Genomic DNA, 16,053 nt, shown 5'->3' on the forward strand with positions numbered 1-16,053 from the left:
CCGTGCGTAAGTCTGAGAAGCGACGGTTCTGCGCGTCGAAACCAACAAAGCGCTTGTCTCCCTACCTGTCTTGCACAATAGAGGTCTGGTTCAGCTCACAAAGGCTGGCTCAGCTAGCGCTAATCGCTCGCCTCTCCTGCGCCAAGCGTCCAATGCGGTAGGTTGATGCTATGCAGATGCACCTTGAGGCTTTACTATCACCGATGAAGCCCTTCTTAAGCGAATCTTGAGTTTCAGTTCTCGGATCACATTTTGTACCAACTTGCCGACAACGTTGCGGGTGTTGCCATGCGGCTTTTGCTCACGATGCTGTTGTCCGACTCGGAACAGGTGCCTACCGTAAGACTATGTTCCAACATACGCCCATGCAACGATGTCTGTGACCTGCTGCATATCGTAAGCGGGCATGAGTAGTTAACTTCAGCTTTCATGATGTGAAGTCTCAGGTTGATGGGGTCAAAGTCCAGATCAGGCATCCCATCGCCATCTCGTGCGCACCGCCCGGCGCCTCCCGTAGAACATACAACCTAACTACAAACTGCTTTTTGTGCGATTGACGCTTCCTCAGGGGGCATCTTCCGCATCCACGCATTGGACGCGACAGCGTAAACGTAGGTCGGGCCGTCTCGTACGTACACAAGCGTGAGCACAGCGGAAGGCTGCGGGAGATGCCCTGAATGGGGAATGTGTATTAGAGGGCTTGCCCACGGAAGACCGTTTGCGGTCTCGACCGATCGGATATGCGGCCGTAGCATGTCGACCGGCTGTCATAGCGCCGAACGTTGTCGGATATTTTCTCAACGGCTATCGCGAGGGTGGCATGGCTCAAACTTCAATTGCGGTTCCGAGGGCGCTTTAAGCGATGCCGAGCCGTCTTTCCACCTCAACTGATTCGCAAACTCTGTCTTGTCTTTTCAATCACTTGTTTTATTGAGCAACAGGCTCGTATTTCCGATTCTTCGAAGCTCAGAGGGAGCGCTACGTCAAGCCACCAGGTCTGTGCCGATGACTATGCCCCATATCTAGATTGACCACGTGAGGTTATCACGTGACTCTCGGCCACTCTCGGCATTTCTGTGATGATGATTCCAACTACACCTCATAGTGAACTCATTGTACGATCCATCCCTACGCTATGGCGGGAGACTGCTGGAAAAGGGCCCGCCCCTTCGTCAATAGCTACTGACTGCTCGCCGTCTTCGCCGTTGAGACGGCAGACAGATACGGGAGCAATCGTGCAGGCCAATCAATGCCTCACTGAAAGAACTCTCGCCGGTAACGCACCAACTTTGATTCGCGGCTCGTCATTCAGATGTAAAATGTACAGGGGCAAATCTTGTATACCATGCACGAACACTCCCATTTCTCAGCATCGAATTCTCGATTCTGGCATGGGCGACCCGCATTAGCCATTAGTGCGACTCCGCAATTCAGATCATCGAGCAACTCCCGATCATTGCTCGTCATCATTAAATCGCCTATTGGTCAGTAGAGCAGGGGCGCGTCCGAAAATGCGCCAAAGAACGGCTACGGGTACCCTTTCATGCGCACGCGTGTCAACGTCGCGTAGCGGTGTGGGCAAATGTACTGTTCGTACAATAAAATGATGTCATGACGACGACAGCTTCGATTGTTTATATACGATCCCCGCCACGGCCGTTTTCGCAGCATCCTTATTGGAACTGTTTCCAATCAACTCCCACACACAATCAGAACATGGCTTCCAGCATTCTATCGCAAGGCAAAGAGAAGATCCAAGAAGCAATGAGCGCAAAGGACACAAAGGCTGCCCAGTTGGCCGCCAACACCAAAGATGTTCACGACCCGAGCTACAGGATAACGTCCGACTGGGGCACCAAGCAGTCCAACACAGACGACTGGTTGAAGGTCGCTACCGAGGACAAGACCGGTCCTATGTTGTTGGAAGATGGATTTTCACGCGAAAAGGTTCGTCGCCACCCACATCCAACAACTGCAGATTGGTTTTCTTACAATCACAGATCCAACGCTTCGATCACGAGCGTATTCCCGAACGTGTTGTCCATGCACGAGGTGTCGGTGCCTTCGGAAAGTTCACCCTCTTTGAGTCTGCTGCAGACGTCACATCCGCCAAGGTCCTCACGGATACGTCCCGCGAGACACCCGTATTCGTTCGATTCTCCACTGTGCTTGGTAGCCGTGGCTCCGCAGACACCGTCCGCGATGTCCGCGGGTTCGCTGTCAAGCACTACACAGAGGAGGGTAATTGGGATATTGTTGGAAACAACATTCCCGTCTTTTTCATCCAGGATGCTTTGAAGTTCCCCGATGTCATTCACGCCGGTAAGCCCGAGCCTCACAACGAGATTCCTCAGGCACAATCAGCACACAACAACTTTTGGGACTTCCAATACCTGCACCCTGAGACCACCCACATGCAATTCTGGACCATGTCGGATCGTTCCATTCCCCGTTCACTCCGTATGATGCAGGGGTTTGGTGTCAACACCTTCACACTCATCAACGACAAGGGTGAGAGAAACTTCGTCAAGTTCCATTACACGCCTGAGCTCGGTGTTCACAGTCTTGTCTGGGACGAGGCCCTGAAGATTGCTGGGCAAGATCCCGATTTCCACCGCAAGGATCTCTACACTGCTATCGAGAGTGGCGCATACCCCAAATGGAAATTCGGTATCCAGTGCATCCCCGAAGGCAAGGAGGACGACTTCGACTTCGACATTCTTGATGCTACCAAGGTGTGGCCCGAGGAGTTGGTTCCCATTCGATACATTGGTGAGCTTGAGCTCAACCGCAACCCCGACGAATATTTCACACAGACTGAGCAGGTCGCATTTGCCACTGGTCACCTTGTGCCCGGTATTGGCTTCAGTGATGACCCTCTCCTTCAAGGCCGTAACTTCTCTTACCAAGACACCCAGCTTAGCCGACTCGGCATTAACTGGGAGGAGTTGCCCATCAACAAACCCGTCTGCCCCGTCATGAACCACAACCGAGACGGCGCTATGCGGCACACAATAACCAAGGGCACTGTCAACTACTGGCCCAATCGTTTTCAGTCTGTGCCTCCTGCCACCAAGGAGGAGGGCGGATATGTCGACTTCGAGGAGAAGGTTGTTGGTATCAAAACCCGTCTCCGCAGTAAGAAGTTCCAGGAGCATAAGAATCAGGCCGAGCTTTTCTACAACTCGCTGTCCGAGCCTGAGAAGACTCACATGATGAATGCATTCGCCTTCGAGCTCGACCACTGCGACGATCCCATCGTCTACGAGCGCATGACCCAGCGTATTGCAGAGATAGATTTCGACCTCGCGAAGTCTGTTGCCGAGATGGTTGGTGGTGAGCCTCCCAAGGAGTCTAACCGTCCCAAGCACAACAAGAAAGCCAAGGGTCTTTCGCAGCTCGATTTCGCTCCTGCGAAGCCCACCATCGCCACTCGCATGATTGCCATCATGATCGCAGACGGTTACGACGCCATCGCCTACAACGGCATCAAGGCTGCTCTCATGGCTGCCGGCGCCCTCCCCTTTACCATCGCGCCCCGCCGTAACAAAATCTTCGCCGCCGGTGAGGACAAGTCCACCGGCAAGGGCGTTGTTGCCGACCACCACCTCGAGGGCATGCGCTCGACCATGTTCGACTCGGTTTTCATCCCCGGTGGCGCTGAGTCCGTCGCCACGCTCCGCAAGAACGGTCGCGCCATCCACTGGGTGCGCGAGGCCTTTGGCCATCTTAAGGCTATTGGTGCCACCGGCGAGGGCGTCCAATTTGTCAAGGACGCGTGCGACCTGCCCGGCATGGAGTTTTCCACTTCCGGCGAGGTTGTCGACAGCTACGGCGTTGTCACTGCTAGCGAGGTCAGCCCACAGAGCTTCAAGGAGGCTATCCAAATGGCCAAGGGCGCGAAGGACTTCGTCGACGCGTATACTTTTGCCATCTCGCAGCACAAGAACTTTGACCGTGAGACTGCGGGTTTGAACGCTATGGTTGCGTACTAAGCGCGAGGGATCGAGGAAGTTGAAAAGCGAAAAGCATACGATACCAGAAGATTGATGTCTTCATGTTAGTTTAGTTCATAGCAGATACCAATTTAATGACTACCATTGACCAATGTCTGAATAGCTACATAGCCTGTGATCCTTTCCTACCTTATTTGTTATCTTACTTCCATCGAATCGCTCGCTGATGTCATATCCCGAAGTATTAGTCGCAGTAACGTGGATGACAGCAATAATCTGTCGAAGTTGGCGCCAGTCTCATGGCTTTCTTGCTCAGTTAGCTTGAAAAGACTAGATATATGATCGTATTATTCAAAACGACACGAACATTCCAAACTCAACGATAGAAAATAAAATGATGAAGAATGAAGCGGTTGTCTGCTATATGGAGCTTCTCTATCAATGACCTGCCAGACTTGGCGATACCCGTTGAGCCCATTTCCTCGAAGCCTCTTGGCAATAGTCGAATTTTACGGTGAGATCCTCAAGGATTCTCCGATGATCAAAAGAACGTCAAGTTTCTCGTATAATGGCCACCTTAGTACGACCAAAATCTCGACGGATCTTGAATTCGCCTCGCTGCGCCACGATAATAGATGATCTGGGGACTAGAATTCCCCGGGCCAAGATGCCAGCCCTAGTGCTCACCTGCTGTTCAGGGGTTAGAGGATTACTCTTGGCCCCCAAAGGTCGGAATGGCTACAAGGATGCTGGCAACTATACCTGATTCGTACAAAAGCGAAAGTTGATTGGCCTTTTGATGTTTGCTGCATGACTCTGGTCGACCATTTTTTATAGTATCTCATTACAGAATATGACTATAAAGAATGGCATGTCACTATGTTTCCACCGCATCTACTCCCCAACACATCAATCGTATTCTCTCACACTCCAATCATGAGACCCACCACTGTGTCCGCTTCCCTCCTTCTCCTCGGCACAGCCCTCGCTGTCCCAGAAGTCCAAGTCGTCCCCCGGTTTCCCGGCACCTGCACAGGCTACCCATCCATAAACCTCGGCTCAGGCGACCGCGCCCTCCCCTTCCAGATAATCGCCGACCAAGCCGACAACCCCACCGCCAACCTCCTCACACTCTATCCCCACGACACCACACTCAACGGCGCGCCCATCACCTACCTGGCCGTAAACCGCTGCACAGAATGCGCCGCCGCAAACACCATCCTGCAGTGCGAAAACGGGCTGGTCACGTCGTGGGGATATGAGTCGCCCGACATACGCATCTCGACAGCTGGGCTACCGTGGAGTGGGGAGGGATATACGGCGGGGATTTATCGGCATGTAATTGATGGAGTTGATCAGGGGCATAATTACTGGGGCGCGCAGAATAGGACGACGTGGGGATTCAAGGTGGCGGATGATGGGGCGCCCGAGCATTATATGGTGAGGTTGATGGGATTGGAAGGGGAGCCGACGGAAGCGGCATGGGAGCCGGAGTTTCTGGGGTTTGTGAGGGTGATCCAGCCGCATACGCCTTGAGGTATTGCTAGGAAGGGGAAAACAAGGAAGGAGTGAGAGACTAGGGGAGTGCGAGTTAGGTTTATTTCATGAGTGTTGGATTCCAAGCTTCACATTGTAGGGGCCGCAGCAGGAGTAAAAAAGTCCATGTACCATGATTGCAGCTGAAAGAAAGGTCAAGAACCGTCACAAAATTGTCCAGAAACATGTATGACTTGCGCACCGTCCTCTGCACGTTAGGGTTAATGTTGAGATCCTTTGGGTTCCTACACCTTAGTTGAATTGTAAGGAACAAACTTAGTCAACCCCTTGGGAGCCGTGAGCCAGCCGCAGCTGTAAGCTTTTGAATGTCAGTGGCTACCGAGAGCTCCAGGTATCAAGTTTCAAGTGCTATTGATCGTTGTTCCTGGTGTTCATGGCGAGCATTGACGCTATGGTACTTCTAGAACGGTCAGGAAATTAGGTGTATTTGTCAAACATTCTTTTCATCAAAGTTCCGGCAAGCATTGGCTGTCTGATACCTGGCCATGGTCCTTCCTCTCGTACGCGGGTCTTTTTCTGTGGAAATCCGCTTTAGAGGTCTTGTCATGTAACAAAAGCCCGATTTACTTCCCATTATGACCATTATCTGTCAAGACATCAATTCCAAGGGAAGTGGCATGATTTGAGAACACAAAATGGCACTACCACAAGACATGAAGATGGAAGACTCGACAGTGAGACAACGACTGAGTGCAACCTACATCGAGATGCCAACCCTTATAATGGGCACCCCTTGGGCCCGGCTGATGGGTGCACAGGCGTATATGTACTTTGCTCGTAGATACCGCCACGCGTTCCACCCTGGCTTAGGAAGAACAGGCAACGCCAGAACCCGCAACTGTGCAATCAACAGAGAGAAAACAGTTTTATTGTATGAAATCCAAAACAAGAGCGACTCCGCATGCCACTAAAATGACAACCCTCCGAAGATGAGAACCAGAGCCCGTTAGACGGCTGTCCGAAACCAAGAAATCACGAATCGTGTACCTGCTATAGAATTATATTACGGGAGGTATTTGGTACTGGTGGGGACCTCCAGGTTGCGTGCGCGCACTCGTAGTATTTCGCATCGCATCATGGATGGAGTTGCCGTCCAGTAAGGATAGGGAAAAGTCCAATGAGCAAACAGAGTTAATAATTGCAGGCGATAGTGTGAGTAGCTCCCGAGCGTAGCGGATGCTGCGATTGCGATAGCACCTAATGGTGGGAACACCTTCGTTGCTCGCGCTTTCCGGGATCCAGAGAGGTAATTAGACCATCGCGGGAGGACGCTACATCCTAGGCAGCGTCTTCATCCTCCTGCTGACCTGCCCTCTTCAGTTTCTTCTGCTCCTTCTTGAACTGCTTCTGGCTCTTGGCCTCCTCTTCCTTCTTCTGCTTGCCGCCTTGGGATGCCTTGCGGGGGTCAACTCCAATGGTCTTCGCGTTCAGCTTCTCTTCGATCTTCTGGCGCTCGGCCTTCTTCAACTCCTCAGGCGTGGGTTCTGGGACTGCCTCTGGCTGCTCGAAGATCTTGGCCCGCCGCTTGAGGTTGAATATTTCGTGCACCAAGGTACCATTGGCCTCAAATTCGGCTTCGGCTTCATCCTGTATTTTCTGGATCTCGACGGCTCGCTGATCAGGCTGCTCAGCCTCTGCGTGCTGGCGTTCGATCCCCTCCACCTCCCAGGGATACAGGATGCCGCTATTCGTGAGAGGCTCGTTGTTCTTCAAGCGGACAAAGATTTCGTTCCGGCCACGACCGTACACGTGGCGATGTGTCGTGCAACCGCCAGATGGGAAGGTGAATATGTTACCACATGCTCCGCGGATGGTGGCCGACCACCTCTTGACCTGCTGACAGAAGGCGTGCCTATATTTGATTAGATAGCGCTTATAGTATGAGGTGGTAAACAGACAGAGCTAGGGAGTGCTCACTTTGGCGCGTGTGGGTAACCTTCTCGGAAGTGGGCCCGAGTCTTTGCGGTGCGGTCGCCAGCATGATGCCCCGAACTCATGGTGTCCCCGGTATAGATATTTTTGGTCTGTGTGTCGAAGAGACAGCTCCGAAATCCGGGACCATACATCCTGTCAAAGGCAGTGTACCTGTCCACCTCGGCGTCTAGGTCCTCGTACTTGATATCCTTGGCCCACTCTCTGTCATCACGGAACCTGCCGACCTCGTCTCTCTCGAGGTTGGTCAGAGTGGGCGACCTCCTGGGCGCCATCGCGGTTGGAAGATCGGCAAGGCCTTTGGCGGCTAGGTGAATGTTAGCTTGCTCGACTAAACCGATTCGACGACCGCTGTCGTCTTGGTCAATTATGCTTACGTATTGCCTTTCTGTGCGAGATGGAATTGAACTTTGCGTGTTTGTTCGCTGGTCGTGGTGAGGTGGTGATAATAAGCGCAGAGTGAGGCAGTTCGTTGACACGGAAACAGTGGGAGTAGACTGTAGATTAGGTGAGGTAATGCGTGCGTTCGAGCGTTTCCACGGTTTTTAAAGTGTCTGGCGGAGGGCGGAGCCCTCTTTGTGAAACTTGAATCAAAAAGTTGAATGTTGCAGAGGCCATGGGACTCGCGCCCAGCTTCTCAACTTGTAAGGGTACACCAGGTGCTGCATCACTCTCAGCATATTTCTTTGCTGCTCGATTCATTGACATATCCGTGCATCTCAAGCTACTGCCCATGTTTTTGGCGTTCACGCCTACCCCCCTATCGGTGCTATAAAGACACCCTCCCTGTACTTCCTTGAAGACCACACCACACCACAGCCCTGAGACACAGCGTACACCGAGGTTTATACCTGGAAAAGTAGTGGAAGGCTAGGCCCACACGCTTGCTACAGGCCAATTTGTCACAAGGTTCTTCAAGTCGCAAATTATAGACAGAGTAAGCCAGAAAACTCGCCCCATCGTATTTGACGATCAACTGAGGTGGATAAGATCTCCATCTTGCACTCAAGTCTCCAAAAATTTCCTAGAAATCTTGACAAGACATCAGCGAGGGGCAGACTTGTCTCCAAAGTCTAAGACACCTCGAAGACAATCGCTTTGAGACTTCTTCGGTAACTCTTCGCTCACAATAAAGAAATGATATCAAATCTTAGTACACGTCGACAATGAAGGGTCTTGATTTGTTACGGAGAGAGACGACTGATAATGAGAGAAGCGACACTGGTAACTCAACATCGACAACTACTCGCGATGAGCGTCAAGACTTCAATGCGATGCGCGCGATCCCAGAACAGAACTATAAAGCCTGCCTGGTTGCAATCAAATCCTTGCAAAATCGCCATGGTGATTCGATCACCGCTGAGGACTGCAGGGTGCTTGGCAAAAGCGAAGGCGCCTACCACATCGTTGTATCTATTGGCGTGACCCGAAAGGGAAAATTGGAACGCTACATGTTCCGAGTACCGGCGACTGGTACAGCAGCGCTTTGGCAGCAAGAGGATCAATATATGACGGAGCGAGAGGTTGAGCTTCTTCGACAGATTCGCCGTAATACAAACGTCCCTGTTCCGAATGTTATCGACTACGTCGCGGAGCTTCTCAACATTCTCGGTGCACCTTGGATGCTTATGGATATACTTCCAGGCAACAGTGCATACCGTATTTGGTTTGATCAACCCTCCGAGGAGCCAAAATACTATCGCGCAGATGTTCCGTCCCCTGCAACACACCAAAAGCGGGTAACCTTTCTTAAGTCACTAGCAGGTCACATGGTAAAGCTTCTAGCTTTGGAATTCGATCATATCGGCATACCTGAGGTCCGGATCACCCACAATATCCAGGATCTTGTCGCTCGCAAGAAATACAACGCTACTATAGGACCTTCGTTTCATTGGAACTCTAGAACGGATGCTTTCAAAGTTGAAATGCGCGGCCCTTTCGAGTCTACGCAAGATTACCTCGAGTATGGGGCTCCGCGACTGGATCGACCAGGAAATTCTCCAAGACGAGGACCAGGATGACTGCGACGATCCAAACGAAGATCCTGTGATGCTCATGGGAGTCCGCCAAATACTTCAGATCATCTTCAATTGCACGGTATTCAATCCCGACCGTGACCCCGAGAAGTTTCTTATCCACCATATTGACCTAGACCTGCAGAATATTCCGACAGACAAGGATGGCGTCGTCACGGGGATCATCGACTGGGACGGTGCTTATGCGGGACCTCGCTACATTGGACCTACAGCAACACCTAGATTCCTCCGCCGCGACTGGTTCCCAAATGAATGTGGCCCGAGCCTGGAGCACGCACCCTTCATGAGCTTCATGACAGAGCATTACCGCAACATCTACGCTGCGGCTGTTCATGCGGCAGGCAAAGAGCAAAGCATCGATGACATTGCCACCCGATATACAGCCAAGTCCGCGCTATATCAAGCCATATTCGCGGCAATGTATGAAGGTGGCCATCCTCTGGATATCACTAGCAAGGTTTTGCGCTCCCTTCCCGGGTTCCGGGTGCAACCTTACCAATTCAATAAGCTGTTAGGGAAAGGTTGGCCTGCCGCTGTGGAATATCTAAACCCCGAGATCCCAAAGCTCTTCGCGGCCGAGCTCCCAGGATTCTACTCACGCTGGACTACAAGCGCCAAGGGCTTCGGATTATTCAGCATTTCACTAGAGAAAAGGTGCATAAGCAGCACATGCCAACACTCCAGCAGCAAGAAGTTCTCTCTTTCCATGCACTCGTCCGGGATTAGTCCAAAAGTACCCTTCCGCGATGGCGTCTGTAGCCACAAGCTTCTCTGCCTCTCTGCCTCTCTGATCGCAAGCAATTGCAGCTCCTTTTCGTCCAGACCATGGAACTCGGGTGCCACTGTCGATGGGTCCGAGTGTGGGAAGAAAACGCTTTGGATGTGTCCGTGGGCGCTCAGCCAGACGCCGGGAAATCGGAGGTATCCGTGATCCAGGAAATCGCGGAGGAGTTCACATAGCAGGATGAAGAGCTGCAGCCGCACGAGTCCGGGGTAGTGCGTGACTTGCTTTAAGACCGACCCCTGCATGTGCACGGCGAAGCGATCCCAGAGCTTGATCGTGGCGATAAAGTCCCGCATGCTGATAGTGTCAACAGCCAACGGTGCGGAGTACAAGCGGATGCTGAAGACGGATGGGTCGAAGTCGAGCCAACTGCCACGCCCGTCGAAAAGGCCTTTGAAGACTTTGAAAGTGGTGAAGACAACTCCACCATGGGCACTGCGGTTTTGTAGAAGATTGAAATGTAGGACGTATAGCCTGGAGGAACTCAACCACCACGTCGTCACATCACCCGCCTCGCGATGCAACAACTAGGACACTACTATCCCAACATCATCTCATCTTTTACCCTAGGATCAATACAATTTTCTACATGTTCATCTCTCGTACTGCCTCATTTTGCAGCCTTCCCACATGCGCTTGCATATACAATGCCTCGACACCAGCTTCCTTTGGTTACACTGTGTTGAGCTAGGAGGAGTTTCGTGGTGGGAGGTCTTTTGATGCAATGCCTTGTGCGGGGAGTGAGAAGTAGCTGAGATTTGGTGCAGGTGCTCAATCATGATGGAGAGGCGAGATTGAGAATGCAGTGCTGATGGAACGCACACATTGGAGGGGACAGGCTATGAAGAAGATGTCCAACAGACGGAGAACGGCAGAGCCTGATATGGTGCCCGTATCTGTCTCTTCTGTTGTATGCGCCGAGGAAGTGTTTGAGGAGATATTCCGGCCGTCTTTGTGTTTGTGAAGTATGTTGTTGCCTTCAATGGCAGATACGTAAGTTCTGCTAGAAGATAGAGATAGCGACAGGATTATCTACTACCAGATTAATCTAACTTATCCTCTCTCGTCTAGCTAATCGTGTGACGACCATTTAACCGCAAATAGAAACAATCTACCCTATTGTAATTACCACACTGTTCAAACACGCATGGGTATAAAACGTCTCAGAACGTCGCACATAAAGCAAACTAAACGATCCTTCCCCTACTAGTCACTCTCTCCATCCTGATCTCGCCGTCTTCCTCCTCTGCCTCATCTACGCCCTCTCCCGGCAAAAGCACCGCCTTATCAATTGCAACCGGCAACCCCCGATGCCTTCCCCTGATCATCACCGCGCACAATACCAACTTACTCAGGATATGCAGACTTCCACTGAAGCTAAAGTCCGAGCCAGGGAAGCCAACGGAAATGCCAACGCACCCATAGGCCGAGACAGTCTCAAAGACAACGTTGAAGACGCTGTATTCGGCAGGGTGGGCCTTGAAGTTCGACCCCTCTATGATCATGATGAGGAAGATGGCGAGGACGACGGACCAGAGGTCGTGCGCGAGCTGGGCGCGGAGTTGTTGGCGGACGAAGTAGCTCTTCGTGTGCTCGAATGCTTCTCCAGTGACTTTTCTGCGGAGCTTGCCGAGGATGCCGGCGGAGGACGCCTGGCTGGCGGCGTATCCCGGGTCGTCGGTGTAGATGCCGAGGCTGCGCTCCTCGTAGACGTTGCTGTTGCGCATGGTGATGACGACGGGGTAGACGGAGATGTACATCATGATTACGTAGAGGACCTGGAGGGCGATGGGAAGGAGAGCGATGGTCACGACGTAGAATCCCCCACTGCGGACGGCGAGGGCTTGGAAGAGGCCGTCGAGGACTTCATAGCCTGTGGATAGGTCTCCTGTGATATCGGTGTTACCAATGTTGAGAATCTCGAAGGCTGCCCAGTCAACGCCGTTGAGACAAATGAGACACGCGAGGAGCCACCAGGTGTGGCGGGAAGGGAACATGTTGGTATAGCAGCGGCGTGGGTGGTCGAGCAGGAACTGCAGAGTCTTGCGGAAGTCCTCGAAGCGTTCGCATTTGGGAACCAATTTAAGAGATGTCCAGACGATGAGGCGGAGAAAGATGGGGTATGCTGTGTTGCCGGCAAGGATGAGCAGGCCCATCGTGATCAGCATGTAGGCAGACTTCTGGAAGGCCACCATGTTTGCGTCGAGGAGCGACATGCCGGAATTGTTGAACGCGGACACGGCGTTGAAGGCGCCCACCCACCAAGGATTGAGACCGTTCGCTCGTGTGACCATGGGCTTGTTCATAGCGACGTAGGCCCCCAGCCCGATGCAGCCGAAGAGCTGGAAAAGAATGTAGTATGCGGGTACGAGCCATGAGAGCAAGATGACAGCACGATACTCATAGCCGCCAAGTTGCTCCCGTTCTTCTTCGGTCAAGTGATGAAATTGCGAGTTCCGGGACAATATACCAGAAGATTCAAACGGTAGGTTGTTGTTGGACAGCACTGTTGCAACATCGGACTGAAAGTCGCCTGTGGCAGCAGAGGCGCTTGTTTGTGGAAGTCGTTTGATGTTGGCATGTGGTTCTGCGCCTACACCCATCATAAAACGATTGAGATGACGTTGGGTCGAGGAGGACTCCTGTGCACGATGATACACGTCCGGTTCGAAAGTTATGTGGGCTGGTGCACCACTGTCTTGGCTCGAAGCTGGCTCGACGCGAATTTCGTCACCGGCATCACTGCGATACGTGATGAGATGCGGCCGTGACGAAGAAGAGAGCTGCGCCTGCTCTGCGGGCCTGGTGTCAATGTCGGCAACAATGGAGCCCTCATCTGTATCCCCGACCATAGGCTTGGGATGGTCATCAACTGGGGAGCGATGGTCGTCTTGGCTGTCTCTTGCGCCCGATCTGGAGAGACTCCTCGATATGCGCCGTGCAAGAGACCTTGAGCCTCGTCTGGGACGGTCTGACCTTCGTCGGCGTCGCTCTGCCACATACTCAAATCGATGCTCGAACGCTCTCATCCGGACTTGAACCACGAAAGCCGAGACGAAGATGGCAGAGCCAATCATTATGAGGAAGAAGAGCATGAATTGCTGAAAGGTGTTCAAGCTCGACAAGTTGACGGTGTTGAGGCCTGCCTCGGTCATAGCGCTTGTTACCAAGAAGAGAGAGTCGGTGTAGCTGACACTCCTAGGTGGGGTCGAAGCGGCATAGAAGATGCCGCTGGAGACCAGGCATGTTCCAACGAAGTAAATGTAGTGGAGGGTTATGAAGTTCAGCGAGGGCATCCAGCCGTGCACAATACGCCTAGCCCGACGGAGGGGACCAGCGTTGGGAACACGTGAGAGCAGCATGCTGGCACAAGGGGTGTGTAAACGGTTCAAGGCGACGAGAGGATGTCGATGGCCGTTCGAAACGTCAACAGCACACTCAAGGGTCGCCGCCCACGGTCCGTTTGCTGGTGTAACATGGAGAGGAAGCAGATCTCGACGCGAAAAATTTACGCTGCAGGCTCACCGCTAGGATTAGCCGGGTTCATAACGGCATTGCATGGACCAGAGCCTGATCGCGGGCGAGGGTAGGACCGCGGGCATGATGGAGGAATACGAGTGGCTAAAGTCTACACGATGCACCTGCCCGACAAAGGGAGTGCGCGCTCCGTCGTCCCTTCTGCGAGCGTGAGGACGCCAACGGCAAGAGCGATGGTGATGTGGCGGTGCATCGCTTTCCAGAACTCTGTCGAATGAGGGTGGGGCTGTTCGCCACAGAGGCGCACAGGCGGGCGAATGAGAGCGGCGCCTGCGCCACGGAGGCGGGCGCGACGTGATTGGGCATTCCGCTTTTCCTGGCGTATCTGACGTATTGCAATTAAGCGCGCGACATTCCCAGTTGCATGTTGTAGACTTAGCAGGCCATAGGAGAAGGGCCCGTCTTGCGGCACACGCGCCCAGACGACACTACACTGCCCCCTTCTTTCCTCTCCCAGAGTCCCTGGACGTGCTATTTAACCAAACCTGAGTGCATCTCTGTCCCTTGTCTGCACCCACTGCTCGCATCCGCGCCCCTCTGCATACCCCGCCAGCGCTACTTCCTCAGACCGTCACCATGAGCCACGGCGACCCCCGACTGCTCTACTCGATTGGCGGCATCAGAGCCTACCACATCCAGCAGGGCGAGGAGCAGCCCCTCACGCCTTCGGGCGCGCAGACGCTGTCGCTGCTGATGGTGCCCACGAACTCGCCCTTCGCCGACCTCAGCAACGTGAACCCCCAGAACGAAGCGCCCGAGGAGGACTTCTACCTCCACCTGAACCTGCCTCCCGAGCTCGATCTCCCGCTGCCCGCGACCACGCAGATCTACCACCAGCCGCCGCGCAGCTACCTTATCCCGCGATGGGACCTGGGCCCCGACAGCGGCGCCTTCACGCGCATCGAGTTCCCACCACTCGGCAGTGGACCCAACACGGTCACACAGGAGGATATCGACACGTTCGAGACGATTCTCGCGCAGTGCACCGCCTTCCTCGAGCGCGCCCAGCCTCCACAGGCCAGTCGTGATTCCAAGGGCGCCGCCAAGCCTTACAACCCCGCCGACTACGCGCCCGGCGAGGGATACGCTGGGGGATCCGGCAGGCACGGCGAGATCGTGCTCGTCGACGAAGAGAATGGCAGCGTGGTCGGCGAGTTGAGCAACGGAGCCCAGATCATCGAAGACCCGCGGCTGCAGCAGGGCTCCAAGAGTGAGTTGCACGATCCTTGTCCTGACCGCTGCGCAGTACTGACACGCCCAGCAGACCCCGTGGAGATTGTCGTCTCTGCCGACGGTAAGAAGATCAAGGTCCAGCCCGTGTCGGAGGACTACCTCGGCATGGCCCGCCTGCCCGCGTATAAGAATTCCAGCATCGTGCAGAACTCCGCCGCCGCCTCGCGCCTCATCGTCACAGGCTCGACCTACATCAGCAATGCCCTGATCTCCGGTGCCGAGACCTTCATGAACAAGACGAAGCCGGCCGAGAAGCCTATGGTCTTCAAGACAACTACGCACGAGCGCGTCCGCAAGATCAACACCCTCACAACCAGCGTGGCAGGGCTCTCCTCGAAGACGGTCGGCGCCATCACGAAGCATGCGCAGAACTTCACCGCAGGCGCGCTGGGCAAGGGTCCACGATCGGCCAAGGCAGTGCTGCCCGATGGCACGCCAAACCCGGATTACAAGCCTGGTCTACTCAACAAGTCCATGATAGCATTCTCCACTGTTGCGGACGGCATCGCCCACGGCGGCAAGACCCTGCTGACGCACAGCGGTGCTGCAGCCACCGCAGCCATCGGCCACAAGTACGGCGCAGAGGCCGGCGGAATCGCTGGAGACCTGGCTGGTGGTGTCAAGAACGTGGGTCTCGTATACATCGACGTGACTGGCGTCTCCCGCAGGGCCATTATCACGTCCGTGGCCAAGGGCATGGTGGTCGGCAAAGTGCGCGACAAGAAGGGCGTCGAGCAAACGGTGCTGGTCGGAGGCGGTGATGGCGGTGTCATCAACGAGGCAGACCTCATCCAAGGGAAGGGTGCCGAGAACAATGGCATTCCGCCTGGACAGAGCAGCGCCGGCCCCGCGGCGACGATTGGCTATGGCAACGCTGCACCGCCGAGCTACAATGCTACCGGTATAGGAGAGTCTCTTGAAGGACAGCCCGCATACTACCCGCGCGAAAAGCGATGAAGCAACGAGCTATGAGGCACGACAGTTACGACCTGGTTTTCACGGCAGTGTTAGTTAGCAA

At 53.9% G+C, this 16,053-nt stretch overlaps 6 protein-coding genes across 6 annotated transcripts; 4 read left to right on the top strand and 2 right to left on the bottom strand.

The window, feature by feature from the left end:
• Positions 1-1,716: 1,716 nt before the first annotated feature.
• CC84DRAFT_1175946 (catalase-domain-containing protein) lies at positions 1,717-3,995 on the top strand (the record flags this gene model as incomplete). The annotated part of the gene is made up of 2 exons (XM_018180182.1): positions 1,717-1,947; positions 2,001-3,995. 2 exons carry the CDS (start codon positions 1,717-1,719, stop codon positions 3,993-3,995), a joined length of 2,226 nt encoding a protein of 741 aa, XP_018036207.1.
• An 853-nt stretch (positions 3,996-4,848) lies between these two features.
• Positions 4,849-5,543, top strand: CC84DRAFT_1259195 (uncharacterized protein). Its single transcript, XM_018184887.1, has one exon. The coding sequence runs from the start codon at positions 4,893-4,895 to the stop codon at positions 5,490-5,492; it is 600 nt and encodes a 199-aa protein (XP_018036208.1). The 5' UTR covers positions 4,849-4,892; the 3' UTR covers positions 5,493-5,543.
• Positions 5,544-6,607: 1,064 nt separating this feature from the next.
• On the bottom strand, positions 6,608-7,869 carry CC84DRAFT_736614 (uncharacterized protein). Its single transcript, XM_018187239.1, has 3 exons — positions 7,823-7,869; positions 7,431-7,752; positions 6,608-7,365 (listed from the first exon to the last, which is right to left on the bottom strand). The coding sequence occupies exons 2-3, from the start codon at positions 7,718-7,720 to the stop codon at positions 6,792-6,794; spliced, it is 864 nt and encodes a 287-aa protein (XP_018036209.1). The 5' UTR covers positions 7,721-7,752; positions 7,823-7,869; the 3' UTR covers positions 6,608-6,791.
• A 394-nt stretch (positions 7,870-8,263) lies between these two features.
• On the top strand, positions 8,264-10,029 carry CC84DRAFT_1259197 (uncharacterized protein; the record flags this gene model as incomplete). The annotated part of the gene is made up of 3 exons (XM_018184888.1): positions 8,264-9,262; positions 9,324-9,938; positions 9,997-10,029. Exons 1-3 carry the CDS (start codon positions 8,612-8,614, stop codon positions 10,027-10,029), a joined length of 1,299 nt encoding a protein of 432 aa, XP_018036210.1. The 5' UTR covers positions 8,264-8,611.
• Positions 10,030-10,072: 43 nt separating this feature from the next.
• CC84DRAFT_1217152 (TrkH-domain-containing protein) lies at positions 10,073-13,627 on the bottom strand (the record flags this gene model as incomplete). The annotated part of the gene is made up of 2 exons (XM_018182869.1): positions 10,073-10,739; positions 11,685-13,627. The coding sequence occupies 2 exons, from the start codon at positions 13,625-13,627 to the stop codon at positions 10,073-10,075; spliced, it is 2,610 nt and encodes an 869-aa protein (XP_018036211.1).
• A 751-nt stretch (positions 13,628-14,378) lies between these two features.
• On the top strand, positions 14,379-15,992 carry CC84DRAFT_1092052 (uncharacterized protein; the record flags this gene model as incomplete). Its single annotated transcript, XM_018174430.1, has 2 exons — positions 14,379-15,012; positions 15,064-15,992. The coding sequence occupies 2 exons, from the start codon at positions 14,379-14,381 to the stop codon at positions 15,990-15,992; spliced, it is 1,563 nt and encodes a 520-aa protein (XP_018036212.1).
• Between the last annotated feature and the right edge of the window lie 61 nt (positions 15,993-16,053).

This window comes from Paraphaeosphaeria sporulosa, assembly GCF_001642045.1.
Source record: "Paraphaeosphaeria sporulosa strain AP3s5-JAC2a unplaced genomic scaffold CC84scaffold_5, whole genome shotgun sequence".
Classification (NCBI taxonomy): domain Eukaryota; kingdom Fungi; phylum Ascomycota; class Dothideomycetes; order Pleosporales; family Didymosphaeriaceae; genus Paraphaeosphaeria; species Paraphaeosphaeria sporulosa.